Below are 17332 nucleotides of genomic sequence, written 5' to 3'. Positions count from 1 at the left end.
ATTTTTATAAGACCTGTTACCCCTACTACTATTGCAGCTGTCTGGGTATCCTTCTACATTCCCCTCACTTCTGCCTGCAAATCCTGGTATTTTATGACCGTCTCTCTCTCTCTCTTTACATTAGAAACTGTAGTCACTGGGTGAAGCAATTTCAATGACCAATGCTACCTTTGTCTTCTTTCCATGGACTATCGTTTTTCTCACATCTATTTTTTGAACTGTTGGTAAGATGACCCATGTGATATAAACTTCATTTTCTATGATGCTTTGTGGCTCATGTTTCCGGTGTTTTTCAGCTATTTCAATATTATAATGTTTGCACAATCCCCAAAGCAACAGACTTGCCACATTATTATGCCTTTCAGTTTACAGTCCTTCTGCCATTAGTATAGCACACCCAGCAATAACAGAGTAGTTATCTTCAAAATGCAAAGTAGACCAACATTAAATGTAGTAAGTAAACATACAGTTGCCTGCAGTTACAAAGCATATCACATTTTGAAAATACGAATGTAAAGTGGTAAGATACAGAATTACTTACCTCTGTCCCTTTCAAATTTATATATTTTAAGTAACAGTCATGAAGATCCAAGTAACGTCCATAACCCTCTTCATCTGTAAATTCTACTAAATCTACAAAAAGTAACATAAAAAATAAATTTAATACCTTCTATAACTATCAATGTACAGCATAAGGAAACAGACAAATAGCTGGATAACACATGCAAGATGCTCGCATATGACAGGCTGAGACAATTTCTTACTAAAGTAACAACACAAAGCAAACAGTTCCTCCAAAAGTCATAACAGTACATTAGTAATGAAACAATAGAAAAGTGGACTTCAGCTGTAACCTTCACCTATACATAAAACTTCACCCAAGATTTATGTAGACAGGAAGTTACACCTTGCCACACAGCAAACACATGTACACCTTACCCTTTTTCCACTATAATCCTCCTCCCAGCTTCAGCTAAATTATTACCATTCCACTACCCAAAGAATCTTCACCCACACTAGTGAGAGATTACAGGCTAATCTCAAATGTTTGCTCAACAGCCAAAGTCCTGGAAAAAGTCATATATAACCAAAAAAGGGCACATACTTTAAGTATGACATAACAGAAAGGCAATATGAACATGGATCTAAATACAGCACTATCAGCAGTTTACAATCTTACTAATTTTATTTTTAAAAATATGGATAACTGCATGCTTACATGAAGACTATTCCTTGATCTCAGGAACATCTTAGAGAATGTTTACCACTCTCTACTACTACAGAAGATTGCGGTGTGTGATTTTTCAGAAGATATATTGGGACACTACCAGAACTACCTTCTGAAAAAACTCTCTCTGCTCTTAGTGTCAACAGTCTTGCTGAGGATTGTGTACTCACACAACAGGGTACCTCAGAGATATGTGCAGAGTCCTTTACTGTTCTTGCTATACATCAACAGTCTCCCCTGGGGTCAAAACACAGACCTTCTGCACCCTCTATGTAGATGATACCATGTTGACTGCTTCCCACAAAAGCCAAAACAGTTTTGCAGCCGTCTGCAAATGTATTGTCAACAATAAGCTAACAGTTAGTCCACAGAAGCCAAAGAATAATGTTATTTGTACAAAAATAATACTAAGTCATCCCCTTCTCAATTACATACCCCTCTGGTTTAAACATACCCTATATTACACACTGTGTGCTGATGTATCAGAATACTGACAAGTTGACAGTCTGTACTGCAATAGTCCCTACAGAGAGAAAGCTCTAAAACGCCTGCAACACTAGAAGCATCGCTCTCATCTCTAGGACATTGATATGCAAATCGATCTCTTGTAGGGTTACATGCCTTGAATAGTCTGTCCTGAGTAATCCTCTCCCCCAGGACATCATTTAACTGGCCTAACTCCTCAGTGTTACATGTCCATGCCAGGTCTACCACTTTATTTTCTACAACCCTTGGAATTACTCCAGTACTGCTAAGGCTGGTCATGGATCCTAAGGGCACCCTGGGGACTTGTGCTCAATCAACAAATATTCTCCCACCATGGACGGTCACACCATCCCTCCCTGCTACTCTTTTAGTTGCCTCATCTTCAAATCGAAGCTGAGCTGACTGGGACTTAAAAGTTTTTCCCCCTATGCCACTAGAGCAGCTTGATTAGAATTTACCAAAACCTTCCTTTTATACAGCATATAGAATTTTCTTCTGATAAAATCCAGAAAAAACAATCTTAATCAGCAAGTCTTCTCATCACTGAAGCAGGATGTGCCATTGCTATAAATGTTCTTATCTCAAAATTGCCATATGCATTACTACCAATGGATCTTCTCTCTAAATAAAAACATACACCACTTAGAAACTACTGGTTTGTCGATCATGTCATCCCAGGCAGACAGATACTGGATCCCCTTAGAATGACACCAGAAGCTTAGCCAATTGTTGAAGTCAATCATTTTGTCCTTGTACTGTGGTATCATTCTGGGTAATGGCAGGACGCTACTCAGGGCTAGAGTCATACCTGCCTGGACTACAAGATCAGAAAGCTCCTCCATGTCTCTTTTCATGTAGTTCAGGGAGGTACGTCTCAGGTCATTCACACATGAACTACAGCATCTCTTGATGACTGTCCCTGAGGTGGGATAAGTAAAAAAAAAAAAAAACTGCTGCATCTGTTGTTGAGGGGAGATGTAAAAAGGTCATAACAAGGTTGACCCCCATCTGTGGAAGAACATGTTAGCCATTGATTGGTTGAGAGACCACTTGTGAGGCATGAGAATGGTCCTGCTGAATTTGTCCATTAGAACATTGGATTTACCTTGTATGTGCATTGCTACAAGAAAGCGGCTGGATGAGATCACCCACTGCCACACACTGAGTGCTTCTGTACAAAGGGGGTAGGATTTGGTTCCCCGCTATTTGCTGATGTATCAGAATACTGACAAGTTGACAGTCTGTACTGCAATAGTCCCTACAGAGAGGGAGCTCTAAAACGCCTGCAACACTAGAAGCATCGCTCTCATCTCTAGGACATTGATATGCAAATCGATCTCTTGTAGGGTTACATACCTTGAATAGTCTGCCCCGAGTAACCCCCCCCCCAACTAACTGGGAGGCATCCATGGTCAAACTGGCATGGGGGGGTGGGGTAAATGGACGAACCCACCAAAGAATTAAATTTCTGCTCACTTGAGACAATTTTATTGGGCGACTCAAGGGATAACAATAAAAGGACCATTGCACTGCTAGAGTCCATTGGAGGATTCTCGTGTTTAAGTGGGCAGTGGGAATCAGAGTTATAATAGCAGCCGTTGACCCTAGTGAGTCTTGCTGGGGGAGTTGAAATGGAAAATATCTGTTTGACATGTGTTTTCAATGCAAGAATTCTGTTCTAAGGCAGAAGGGCTAGGCAATTGACTGTGTCTAAATGAGCCCCTAGAAGTGTATAACCTGAACTGGTTGAAGATGAGATTTGTGCATGCTGATGGTGATTCCTAGCGAGAGTGACAGTTGAAGCACATCATCTCTGGCTTTTACTAGCAGATGCCTGGTTGGTGTGGTAAGGAGCCAGTCATCTAAATAGGGAAACACTCTGAATCCAAGCAGTCTCACATGAGCTGCTACAACTGTCATGCATTTGGTGAACACTCTGCGAGCTTTGGTGACACCAAAGGGCAGGGCTCTGAACTTATAATGACTGGCCCTCAGCCGGAAGTGTAGATACCTTCAAGAATGCCTGTTCATTTTGATGTAATACTACGCATCTTGAAGATAACCGAGTAAATCCAGTCATCCTTCTGAAGGAGGAGCAGAATGGACTGAACCATGACCATCCGGAAGTGCTTCAAATAGCTTAGATCCAAAATAAATCTCAGGTCCCCTGTCTTTTTGGGCACTAAAAAGAACCTTGAGTAAATTCCAGATACTGTTTGGTCTGGTGGGACCTCCTGGGTGATTTTTGTCTAGCAACTTTGCAATTTCTTGAGCTGCTAGCTCCCTCTGACTGGGTGAAACATCAGGGAGAATTTTCCTTGATTTTACTGGAATTTGTAAAAAAGGATTGAACCCAAAGGTCATTTGTGATGGCTAACCAGGCGTCTTGGTGCAAGGATAAGTGCTCCCTGACATTCTCCACAGATGGACAGTCAAACAACCTTTCAGGAATGCTGGAAGGATCTGCCTGAGAAAGAATCTTGAGAGCCTTGGTTCTCCAGACCCTCTCTACTGCATGTGCAATGTCTGCCACTGTAGTTATTTCCCACTCTGTCTCAGAGAAAAATCTCTGTGTGAGTCATGGAAAAGACGTCAAGATTTCTTAAACTACATTTTCTTGCCACCATGTTGGTTTCCTGGAAAAGGGTCTCTGCGGGGTAGGAAAGCAAATTCCAACAGCAGACAAGATCTTTCCATCCTGTTCACTGCAGAAGAGCTTCTTTCACTGTTGGCCCAAACAAGGATGATCCACCAAAGGGAGCACTGATGAATGACACCTAGAAAGGTTCTGTGAAATCGCACAACCACATCCAGATATGTCTCCTAATGGCTATGCCTGAACACACTGCCCTTGAGGTAATTTCCACGGCATGTGTAATTAACTCTATGGATGTGTTTGTTAACTGATTATAGGGTGACCACTCACGACAAAAAGGCTTCTGTTCCTCTGCAGAAATAGACCCTGGGGCAGAAATAGAGAGTTCCTTTATCAAGTCCCCCTGTAATCTGTGAAATGTGTCAGGTAGTTCAGCGATTGCAGGGCAAATGTCACACAGACGCATACACCTGCGTCACAAACCTGTCCAAAGCCCTAGGCTCTCTGTTAGGGGGATGGACAATGGAGTTCAGCAAGATCCTTTTTGGTGGCTGCCACAACAACCACTGCACCTACAGAAATCACTTTTGTCCAGTACTGTCTATCAAGCTGGGGCACTTAATATTTTGTCAGGGTATTTTGGAATAGGTTCCACAGAGTCCAGTTCCTTCTATGCCATGTGGGATAAAAGATCTGCAAGTTCATCCACAGGGGGTAACCCAAGATGTAGGTGGACCAGACCCAAAGGCTTCCTGGGAAGGGGTATGGGAACACCACCCACCTTTTTGGAGAAGGATCTCCAAGATGTCTCCAAATGAGACATCTTCAGGTGGAGATCTAGGTGGACCCTTCCCCCTCAAAGTTGATATCTTCTATGAAGGACTCCTGTGGGGAATCTAAGTGCCTCCTCTTGCACGTCCTCTTCTGAGAAACCTCCTCAATGGGATGTTCCAGGGAGGTATCGGAAGAGGCTGGGAGCTCCCTCGATGGAAATGCTTTGAAGCTCTTCTGGGCTGGCTGAAACTGAGATGTAGGATAGGAAGGCTCAGGCACAGGATCCAGAGAAGGAGTAGAGCACAGATCTGAAGAAGGGCAAGTCAACAATACTCCAGGTTAAGAGAAGACTCTTTCCACCACCTCAAAGACAGAGGAGCCAGAAGAGGCTGAGGACAATCCCACGAGAGCTGAGGCGGCCAAAGCAGACAATCCCAGAGCCCCCCAACCCCCACTCAGAGAGAAGAGTTGGAGTCAAGCTATCAAGCGCTGGGACTCCGAGAGGAAGCAATTGCTCCGAAAACTTCAGAGTCAAAGTCATCCCCTTGGATCAGACACTAATGCTTTAGCTCTAAAAGCCATCATGTTCTAACAGTGTTGGAACTGATCAGGTCAGGGAAGTAGCCGAGTCGAGGTTGAAATAGCCTTCGGCTCAAACGGTTTGACTCCTGGGGCTCTTGGATCCAAGGACTCCAAAATGGGCAGTCAGATCGGAGTAGGAGTAATTACGAGTTGAAAGGAGGGTTGGCGGATCATGGATCTGTTGGAAGACTGAGCTGGCAAAACCTCCATCTGGATCTGTGTTCTGATGAATTTCCTCATCATCCTATCCATCCTCCTCCTCTTTGGAAAGACTGCTGAAGACCTAATGGAAGAGGATGAGGAAGGTGGCCTTTGAGGGTTTCTTAGGCGTTTCCTGCAAAAAAGGGGATCTCAGTCTTGGAGACATCAGCTCCGGAGAGAACCTGGGAGTTCAGAGCCGAAAAGTACAGTTTTGTACCTACCATAAATGTAGATGTTCGAGTGCTAATACAGCTGCAGTCATAACAGATGGGTTCTCCTGCCGTCAGGCGGGTCCTCGGTCGGCCGAATTCCAAAGTCTAGGTCCGGTGTCGGTTGTCGTCGCTTCTTCCCTGACGTCAGTGCGACAGGGGTATAAAGGAACCAGCCGATGCCATTTTCTTCAGTTTTTCTTGCCTCAGATGTCAGGTGCCCCCAGAAGGAAGGCAATACATAAATTTGTGTAATCATGCAGTGCAATATAATCAAAATACAGTAGTTGTAAGCAAATACATAATAATGAATACCCCAATCAGGTTGTATGAGGATGTGTTGGCCTATAGGCCTGTCCCAAGAGGGGAAGGAGGGAGGGAAACCTGGACTGCAGCTGTATTAGCACTCGAACATCTACATTTATGGTAGGTACAAAACTGTACTATGTTCATCGTGCATACAGCTGCAGTCATAACAGATGGGTAGAATACCAAAGCTAAGAAAGGGGTGGTAGGCACTAGGTGGAATTAGGAGCAGCCAAAATGCCCTGCAAGACTGCAGTGGCAAAGCCTGCTCTAGATTTTGAGTATAATGGTAGGCTGTAGTGCTTGGAGAAGGTATGCTCAGAACTCCAAGTGGCTGCTTCCAAAATATCCTTGGTAGGAACTCCTCTGAGGAATGCTGCAGAGGTGGCTGTGGCCCTGGTGGAATGAGTCCTAATGCCTGTAGGAACAGTTTTGCCATGAAAGGAATAGCAAAAGTGTATGCAGTGGGCTATCCATTTTGAGATTGTCTGTTTGGAAATTGGCTTCCCTTGAGCTCCTACCGCATAGGCCACAAAGAGCTGTTCTGATTTTCTGAAAGGCTTTGTTCTGTCCAAATAATAAAGCAGTAGTCTGTGGATGTCCAAGGAATGTAGTAATCTCTCCCCTTTGTTTTGAGGATTAGGATAAAAAGTAGGCAAATGTATGGCCTGATTTAAAGCTACCCTGGATACCACTTTAGGGATAAAGGACGGGTTGGTTCGTAAGGAAACTCTGTCCTGATGAAGATGATAAAAGGTTGGAGGGCCATGAGAGCCTGTAGTTCTGAAACTCTACGAGCTGAGGTGATAGCCAGAAGGAAAGCTGTTTTCCAGGACAAATATTGCAAATCTGATGAGGCAGCTGGCTCAAAGGGAGGCAAGGTCAGTTTTTCCAGCATGAAATTAAGATCCCAAGCAGGTATTGGTTGTTTTCTTGGAGGCCTTAAATTCTTAGCCCCTCTGAGGAACTGCCTTATGAGAGGGTGAGAGAATAAAGGTGGATCAGTGTTGTATTCTGCAGAAATGGCCGATGCATGGATTTTGATGGAGGAGAAAGAAAGTCCACTGCTTAGCAGTTCAGCCAAATATTGTAGTATTTGAGGTAAATTCAGTTTTCCAGGATCCTGGCCCTTTTTCTCATTCCAGACACAAAAACGTTTCCATTTTGCGGAGTAAGCTTTTCTAGTTGATGGCCTTCTGGCCTCCAAAATGACATCCTGCACCTCCTTGGAGAGTAGGGCCTGTTGTGATGCTAAGGAATCTTCCATGCGGCTAGATTGAGTGTTTTTAGCTGGCTGTGAAGTGTTTTGAAACTGTGCTGAGTCAGAAGAAGAGGCATTAGAGGCAGGGTCCATGGTGGGGAATGCGTCAGGCTCCTCAGGAGTGGGTACCAGTGTTGCCTTGGCCAGTGCGGAGCAATGAGGATCATCTCTGGTCTGTCTGCTTTGGTCTTTAATAGAACTTTGGGCAGCAGAGGAAGAGGAGGGAAGGCATAAACTGTCATTGATGTCCAACTGAAGGAAAGAGCGTCCACTCTCCAGGCCTTTGGATGGAAGATCTTTGAGCAGAATTTTGACAATTGATGTTTCTTGTGGGAGGCAAAGAGATCTATGTTTGGCCTTCCTCATTTTTGTATTATTTCTGTAAAAACTTTTGGATGCAATTTCCATTCGTGTGGATCTGTCATATTCCTGCTTAGGTTGTCTGCCAGCGTGTTTTCCTTGCCTGGCAAGTGCTGTGCTTGTAGTTCCATCTGTAAGTCCATGGCCATGTTCCAAAGTGACATGGCCAGTCTGCATAGGGGATAAGAATGTGTTCCTCCCTGTTTGTTTATGTACCACATAACTGTGGTGTTGTCCGTTCTTATCAATAGTTGACCTGGTTGTAGAAGGTCCTTGAAAGCTATAATAGCATTTATTACTGCTAGCATTTCTTTTTGATTGATGTGAAGGTGCTTTTCTTTTTGGGACCATTTGCCCTGAATGCACCGGTCTGTCATGTGCGCCCCCCAGGTGTAGTCCGAGGCATCTGTTGTGATGACTTGATTTGCTTGAGGCTTGCTGAATGGAAGACCTGTGTTTGTTTGACATGCTTGAGCCCACCACAGAAATTCCTTTTGCAGACATGGAATTAGTGGTATTATTGTTTCCAAACTGTGGCTGTGTTGAGACCATATGTTTTTCAGGTACCATTGTAGTTTTCTCATATGCAGCTTTGCACATGGGATTAGTAAGATGCAAGATGCCATGAATCCCAGAGCCTGCAGGATTTTCCTTGCAGTCAGCCTGGTGCAATCTGCCAGTGTTCTGAAGTATTGAATTAGTTGCCCCTGCTTCTCTGGCGTGAGGTAGGCCATCTGGGTGTTTGTATCCAAATTGGCACCCAGGAACATTATCTTCCGAGAGGGTATTAGCCTTGATTTCTCTTTGTTGACTGTGTATCCCAGAGAGTTTAATAACATTATTACATAAGCCAGATGTTTCAGAAGAATGTGCTTGCTGTCCGCTTGGATCAGGCAGTCGTCCAAATAAGGGTATATTTGTATCCCTTGAAGTCTGCAGTAGGCAATTACTGATGCCAGGCATTTCATGAATACTCTGGGCGCAGTAGATAAACCAAAGGGCAATGCAGAGAATTGATAATGGGTTGAACCTGCAAGAAATCTGAGGTATCTTCTGCAATTTTGTCTGATTGGGACATGCAGGTATGCCTCCTTGAGGTCCAATGTTACCAGCCAAGACTCCTTGCCCAGCATGGGAAGAAGTTGCTGTAGAGTGAGCATCTTGAATTTTGGTAGGAGTAGAAATGTGTTTAGGATGGATAGATCCAAAATAGGTCTCCAATCTTTTCCCTTCCTTGGCACCAGAAATAGCCTGGAATAAAAACTTTGACCTTGTTCGTGTGTAGGTACCTCTTGAATAGCTTTCATGTTTATGAGATCTGAAATTTGCCTTTGTGCCTCTGCCCTTTGATTGTGTGGCAGGTTTGGCATGCCTCTCATTTTTGGAAGGGTATGAAAATGGAATTTGTAGCCTCTGTTTATAATGTCCAGGATCCATTTGTCCTTGGTGACAACATGCCAATTTTTTGAAAATAGTGCCAGCTTTCCTCCTAAGGGGGCTGCCATTTGAGACCTGGTTGGCATGCAAAGGGGAAAGTCATTGGGTTTGCTTTCTGAAAGATTGTGAGTTGTCCTCACCACCTCTTTGTGTAGGAGCTTGCCATTGTCTGCCTCTATACGATTCTTGTGATTGTCCTCTGCCCCTCGGGCGCCTGTATCTGCCTCTTTGGGGTCTGTCTGTGGCAGGAAAGGACCAGTTTTTGGAAGGCCAATTTCTACTAAACGTGGGGTTGAACCTGCAGAAATTCTTTCACAGTTTGCATTGATTTAGCCTTTTCCTCCATTTTCCGTAATACTTCCTCAGCATTAGCCCCAAATAGTACATCCTTTTGAAGAGGGGCGTCTAGTAATTTAGCTTTGACATGATCAGGCAAGGCTTGTTCCTTGAGCCAGGCATGCCTACGTATGACTGAGCCTGTAACAGCAGCTCTAGATGAGGCCTCTACAGCATCAAAACCACATTGTAAGGTATGTTTACCCACTTGTTCTGCACTATGCATCAAATCCTGCAACTCCTTCAATTCTGGTTGTTCAGGTTGTGACATTTTGCTTTTCAATTGTGATAACAAAAACTGTTGGTATTTTAGCATATGAAACTGACAGTTTAAGGCCCTCATGGATAAGGTAGCCGAGGTATATACCTTTTTTCCCCACCTTTCTAAGGATCTGGAATCTCTCGGAAGGCAGTGGATTTTTGGCAATGGAGGCCTTAACTCCCTTGGGCCCCTGTGAGATGGTTTCTAGGTCAGCAGCATGGCTTTTGTATAGAAATTGGTGTGAGTCAGGAACCCTGTAGTACCTGTCAGGCTTAACTGGAGCTGGAGGTAGAGAGTCCGGGTTAAGGCAGGCCTCCGAGTAAACATCATCTAGGATGTCCAAGACAGGAGGTATAGCCAGAGGCCTGTGCTGGTGTAACAAAAGAAATTCCCTGAGCCTTTTCTTGGAATCTGAATAATCCTGGCCTTCCCAGTGGAAGTGTTCCCTTAAGGTATGCAAGGTTTCCCCAAGTGAGTAATCCTCAGGGGGGATACAGAAGGAATAGACTCCGAGTCTTCAAAAGGGGAGTAAGACTGTTCCTGATCATCAGAGTGTTCTGAAATAATGGAGCCCTGATCAGAGGAGGGGGAATCTTCCTCCACTCTGGGCCTTTTGTCCGGAGGGGGCTGAGAACCTCTGATTAGAGTAATTAAATCCTCAGCCATTTTAAGCATCTGTTTCTTAGGCATGGGGCCTGGAAATGGGCCCTGTGTAGCTGGTCTCTTAGAGTGCATGGTTGCTTTAGACTTGGTGAAAGCCTTGATGGAGAAAGAAGAGGAAGGTCTGAAGACGCCTTGAGTGGAGGTGGACCTGTCCACATTCTGTGTTTCAACGCCAAGAGTGGCTTCGGTATCTGTAGTCGGGGTGTGGGCCGAGAAGCCTGCGACCTCGGGTACAGAAGACACCGCCAAAGATGTGTCGTCGGTAATCAGGGGCTGCGTAGGTGCCTCGCTGAGAACCGGACCACGTGTAGTCGGCTTTGGCGTGGTGTCGGTAGAGGCCGTGGACCTCGAGTGTCGGTCCTTGTCTTTGCATTTTTTAGACAAAACCGGAGTCTGAGTATCCAACGACTTAGTATAGTTAAATGCTTTCCCAAAAAAATGCTGGGCGAACTCCTCCCGACGCTTAATAGTGCGTTTGTTGAATGTAGCACAAAAGCGACAGACCGAGACGTCGTGGTCTGGGCCTAAACAAGGAATACAGAGGGAATGGAAATCCTTATGCGGTATTTGCTTCCCACTAGAAATACAATTATTAACTTTGTCTGACATTGGTCTGAGGCAAGAAAAGTTTCCCCAACGGGGTACTTAGCTTTTAAGAAGACTTCGGTTTCCAAATTTTCGTAATCTCAGGAGCTGGCCGACCGGCACTTGCGAACTGCTTCTGCTTCGGGCACCGCACGACAAGAAAGACTGAAGAAAATGGCGTCGGCTGGTTCCTTTATACTCCTGTCGCACTGATGTCAGGGAAGAAGCGACGACAACCGACGCCGGACCTAGTCTTTGGAATTCGGCCGACCAAGGACCCGCCTGACGGCAGGAGAACCCATCTGTTATGACTGCAGCTGTATGCACGATGAACATCAGTAGGATGTGTCAGACACAAAGGTTTCGGATCCGAAATCTTAGGAACCTTTTTGGGAGGTTCTACAGTAGATGTATGTTGTGGAGTCCGGGCAGAAGACTGCTTACGGTGCTCCTGGACTCCTTCGATTTTAGACATGGTGTTTGAGCCCCTGAAGAAGTGCCTGAAGAAAAAGCAGAAGTGGGAAGGAGGCCTTTCAGAATTAACCTGTTCCTCCTATCACTAAACTGCTCTTGCACTGAAGGCCGCACAAACAGAACAAGAGGTATCCAGATGTGCTGGGCATAGACAATAAACACACTCCCTGTGGGCATCAGAACTCTGGATCTAATGTCAACAGGGAGTGCATTTCTTAAAACCAGCAGGCTTATCAGCCATACCAGAAAAAACACCACAGTCTACAAAAGAAAAAGAAATAAGTTTTTTTTTTCAGTTTTTTTAATTAGAGAGGAAATGAAGATAGTGTTAGAAGAAAAACTGCCAATGATGGTATTTTTAGAAATATACCTGCAGGTATAAAGGTAAAAAAAAGTAGGAGCAAACTAACAACAATGGTATTACAGAAAAGTTTACCGAGAATTTGGTAGAGAGGAAAAATAATGTAAGGGGGTCATCAGATACTAAAAAAGAAGAATAGGCCATCAAAAATGAAAAGACAGAAAGAGATTTTCACTCACAAAAACCCCTTAGGAGCTTAAGAAATCACAATCCTGACCACCTTGAAGAGGGGCAAAATAGACATGTGGTGTTGTAGTGGTCAGTGACATTTTGGGAAAGGAAGAGCTTGAAATTCAGATCCTACAATCTTTAGAAGGTGGCCGAAGTCAGGCCCAAGGATCAGATCTGAATCCATTCATTGAGGAACGAATGAAAATTACATCATTAGATCAAATGGTTTCATCTGACCTAAAATGTGATTAGAACATAAAAGATTAATTAAAACAGAAGACAAAGTCTAAAATAACCAATGACCATTTCATTTCCTGCAAATTCAATAACCAGAAAAGAAGACATGGCGAAAAGGCAACCAATGCACTAAATTATGATTAAAGGGCATGCATGAATTAGAGCTTAAGAAAGCTCTGCTCACTCTGCCAGGCTTTCACAGACCTGTGATCCAAGTCCTGTGAGTTGAAAAGGATAAACCAGACTATGACACACTTGTACTGTTCCCAACAGTGACGTCATCAAGGTTTAACACTTAAAGCTTCTTCTGCTGATGAGTGACAAAAGGCAAGAACTGCGAAGTAGTACGATTACAGTTTTCGCTAACTACAGTCTGTAAGAAAACATGGTTGGAAAAGGAAAAAAAAATCCTCAAATTCAAAATGCACAGAAAATGGGTTAACTGCAAAGATGAAGTAATGGTTTCAAACATTAATACATGAAACAGACAGCACTTTGTGTATGCATGTTTACATATACGTTTTACAATGTGCTTCTCCTTTTAATGGCAGCAAATTATCAAGAAAATTCCTAAATCAGACTGCATTTGCCAGGGCCTACAGCCCTCAACTCATCATCTCATAGAAGGATTATAAACTAAAAGTAAAAATGTCCTGAAGTTAATAAAAGATGCAAAAAAACAGCTACATATATTGCTGTTACTTATGTTGCACTGTAAGGTTAACTTACTTTGCACATCTTCACCTCCGGCTTCTCTAGCTTTCATCAATTCTTCAAATTCGATAGACATAGGCACACAAACCTAAAATATAACATTAAGGTTAGCACAGAGCACACCTTTCAACTAGAAAATGTAATAGAGGGAAAAGTATTCAAAGGTTCTTATTTGAAGCTAAAAGTGAAACTCTCACCACCTACCTGGGACAAACAACATGCACACAAAACGAGTTGAAAAAGAGCACTAGAAATTCACCAAGTTTGCTGAATTACTGCAGGTAACCTCCATACTTCCACATATCTTTCCTTCTAAATTCAACACCTCACACTTAACCAGCAACAATTTGGTGATAACTTCTGAAGGTTATCATCCACACAATGACACACTACATGTGTACTACTCTCTGACAAGCGATGAAAAACAAAAATTACAGAAATCACTAGGACTTGTCAGGATCCCTGCACCACCTCAGATACAATGAGAGTGAACAACCTTACATTTCACCTTGGAGTAGATGCAGACACAAACTGTTAAGCTGTCTTGCTCATGCCATTAAATAAGGCAAGGTCCTAACACTGAGCAGTATGCCACCATCTCAGAGAAAAGTGCCTAAATTCAAGGATAAAATAAAGAAGTTGTGTACTCACCATAACGTTCCATGTTGGTAGTCCATCTCACCCATCATTTTTACATATGGGTTTGGTGCCGATCCTCTGCTCCGACTCGGCCGATTTTCAAGCTCAAAGACTTCTGGTTGGCTCGTGGCTAAGCAGGTATCCCATGGTGCACCAGTGCAATCCCCAGATCTTATTTGCTGCTCACTAGCGATAGAAAGAGATAGAAAGAAACCCTTCACCAACAAGCCAATACTAAAGGGTCGCCAACCAAGAAATTTATAATATTACCTCCAGATCTTCCAGAATGGGGGCAGGAGGGAGGGTTGGTAAAAATGAAGGGTGAGATGGACTACCAACATGGAACGTTATGGTGAGTACATAACTTCTTTATGTTTGGTAGTCCAATCTCACCTTCATTTTTACATATGGGACAGCGTCTCTAGCACCTTATTCTTGGGTGGCTCATTGGAAGATACTCCTGAGCACCGTGGAGCCAAAAGATGCTCTATCCCTAGAAGCCAAATCCAACTTATAATGAGTAATAAAGGTGTGAGGGGTAGCCCACGTAGCTGCTGCACAGATATGATCAATTGTTACCCTGGCTTGGAAGGCTGCAGAGGTAGACAGAGAGCTGGTCGAGTTAACCGTGATCCTGTGGGGTAAGGGTCTGCCCTCCGAGCTGTAGATGAAAGCTATGCAACTCAAAATCCAGTTAGACAATGTCACCTTAGAAACTGGCAAACCCAATCTGGAATTAGAAAAGGAAACAAGCAACTGGTCTGACTTCCGAAATTCTTTGGTCCATTGCAAATAGAAACACAACTGTCTGTGAACATCCAACTGGTGAAAACGGTATTCTGCTGCATTGCTATGATTGGGAAAGAAGACTGGGAGTTCAATGGACTGGTTCAATGTGACAGAACAACAAACTTTGGGAACAAACAAAGGACTGGTACGTAAGGAAACCCTGTCTTTATGAAAAACTAAATAAGGTGGTTTAATAGACAGGGCATGTAGCTCAGAAACACGTCTGGCTGATGTAATAGCTACCAAAAAACAGTCCTCCAAGACAAGTACTTTAAGGAAGCTGAATGAGACGGTTCAAAAGGAGGGGATGTTAGTTTGGACAAAACAAAATTTAAGTCCCAAGAAGTCACAGGTTCTTGTAAAGGTGGTCTCAGCAACATGACTCCCCTCAAGAAGGTTTTACATAACTTATGCGACATAAGGTTAACATTTGGAGATCCCAAATAAAAATGTGAAATAGCCGCCAACTGTACTTTGATGGTGGCTGCAGCAGATCCCTGCTGAAAAAGCTCCGAAAGGAATTCCAGAATTACGGGAACGGTGTAAGGATCCACTTTCATTGTCTGTGCCCAAATAGAAAACCTTTTCCACTTACTGTCATACAGTCTTCTGGTTGATGGTTTGTGTGAGGATAAAAGAATATGGGTTGAAGGTGTGGAGAAAGGGATGTAGTGAACTCATGTGGGTCAATAGATCTGGAACTGGGTCCAGGATCCAAGGATCATCCAGGAGAAGAGGCTCGAGGAAGGGTAACCAGACCTGACAAGGCCAGTAAGGAGCAATGAGGATCAACTTGCTTCCCAGCCGGTTGGCTTTCTGTATCACTTTGGGGATAAGAGGGAATGGAGGGAAGGCATAGAGAAGTCCCGTGGGCCAATCGTGTACCAGAGCATCTCTGGGTGCTTCCCCCAGAGGGGGAATTAAGGAAAAATAACTGTTGCACTTGGCATTGACTGGACTGGAAAAAAGGTTGCAGCAAATTTGTCCCCATTTTTGGAAAATCTGTTCCACTATTTCCCATTTCAGAGACCACTCGTGGGGGCAGCAGGACTGCCCGGCTCAGCTTGTCGGCTATCACTTTGGTTGTCCCCAGAATGTGCGTTGCCACCAGAAAGCGCTGGGAAAAAATCGCCCATTCCCAAACTCGCATGGCCTCTCGACAGAGTGGGTAAGATGTGGTACCGCCCTGTTTGTTGATATACCACCCAACTGACATGTTGTCCGATTGTATCACAATCGTTCCAGGAGGAAGAAGGTCCTGAAGTGCTTGCAACGTCAGAAGCACCGCTCATCTCCAGAATGTTGATAAGCAGATGAGCCTCGTGTTCTTGCCATGAGCCGTGGACCGTCCTGCCCATATAATGCCCCCCCACCCAACCTGGGAGAAATCCGTGGTCACAGTGGCAACGGATTGGGCAGGCTCCAGTGAACAAATTGTTGGGGACTATCCACCAACGAAGGTCCTTTTCGCATGATTCTGTCAGCAGAACAGAGTGATTCAGCAGTAGATATTGGAACAACCACTGGGAGAACAGGAGCCATTGAAGGATTCTCATATGCAACCTGGCTAGAGGTATTAACAGAATGGTTGAGGCCATCATTCCAAGAAGTTGAAGAATCCACTTTGCTTTGACCTTTCAAAGTGGGAGAAGTCGCTGAACTTGTGAAATGAGGTTTTGTGCTCTTTCGGCGGGAAGACGAACTGTCACATCCACTGTGTCTACCTCTGCGCCTATAAAAATCAGAGATTGCGAGGGCAGTAATGCAGATTTTTCCCAATTTATGGAGATCCCTAGTTGAGCACAAAGCTGAATGATGATGTCCCTGTTTTGGAGAAGTAGATGCTTGGTGGGGGCGGTCAGGAGCCAGTCGTCCAAATATGGAAACACCTGGAATCCCTGACATCTCAGGTGAGCTGTCACTACTGCCATGCATTTGGTGAACATCCTGGGGTCTGTGGTAAGACCAAAGGGCAGAGCATGAAACTGATAATGGCTGGCTCCCAGCTGGAAGCGCAGATACCTTCTTGACGCCTTGTCCATTTTTATATGGTAGTAGGTGTCTTGGGAGATCTAGAGAGAACATCCAATAGTCTTTCCCTAACAATGGGAGTATCGACTGCAGTGTTACCATCTGAAACTTGTCCTTTTTCAAGGATTCGTTTAATCTGCTGAAGTCCAATATTGGCCTCCAGTCTCTGGTTCGTTTTGGGACTAAAAAGAACCTGGAGTAAGTTCTGGATCCTATCTGGTCTGCTGGCACGGGCTGGATGACTCTTTTTGAGAGAAACTTGTTGCTCTCCACAGTTGCCTGATCCCTGTGATTGGGTGGAACATCTGGGATCTTCCTGGGAACAAACAGTGGAAGGGAAAAGGGTATGATATAGCCTCTGGAAACAACTCTTTGTACCCACTTGTCTTGGTTTATATTTAGCCAGGCTTCTGGATACAAAGAGATGCGACCCCTGACTGGCCCCAGAGAAATGCAGTTGGGCCCCACATCAGGAGCGCTAAGGCCGCCCTCGCAAGGAACCACAGCCTTGCTGATATTGCGGACCGCCTCTGCCTCTAGGGCAACGTCTACAATTTCCTCCTCCTTTGCCTCTGAAGGAGGATTCACTGTGTGTGTCTGGAAAGGCCCTCTGGGACTTTTTGAACCACA

The 17332-nt window shown here is 44.3% G+C and overlaps 1 protein-coding gene across 1 annotated transcript in view; it reads right to left on the bottom strand.

Annotated features, from left to right (window-relative positions):
• Positions 1-17332, bottom strand: part of SF3A3 (splicing factor 3a subunit 3) — a 731641-nt gene that overhangs the window by 504033 nt on the left and 210276 nt on the right. The window contains exons 5-6 of the mRNA XM_044083506.1: positions 13259-13331; positions 542-633 (exon numbers count right to left, since the gene is read on the bottom strand). Coding sequence (XP_043939441.1) covers positions 542-633; positions 13259-13331 — 165 coding nt within the window. The remainder of the gene's footprint in view (positions 1-541; positions 634-13258; positions 13332-17332) is intronic.

The sequence above is a fragment of the Protopterus annectens genome, chromosome 1.part1, assembly GCF_019279795.1.
Source record: "Protopterus annectens isolate FY-2018-M chromosome 1.part1, PAN1.0, whole genome shotgun sequence".
In the NCBI taxonomy this organism is placed as follows: Eukaryota; Metazoa; Chordata; order Ceratodontiformes; family Protopteridae; genus Protopterus; species Protopterus annectens.
The sequence above is the reverse complement of the archived record's forward strand: the minus strand, read 5'-3'. Positions and strand labels throughout refer to the sequence as shown.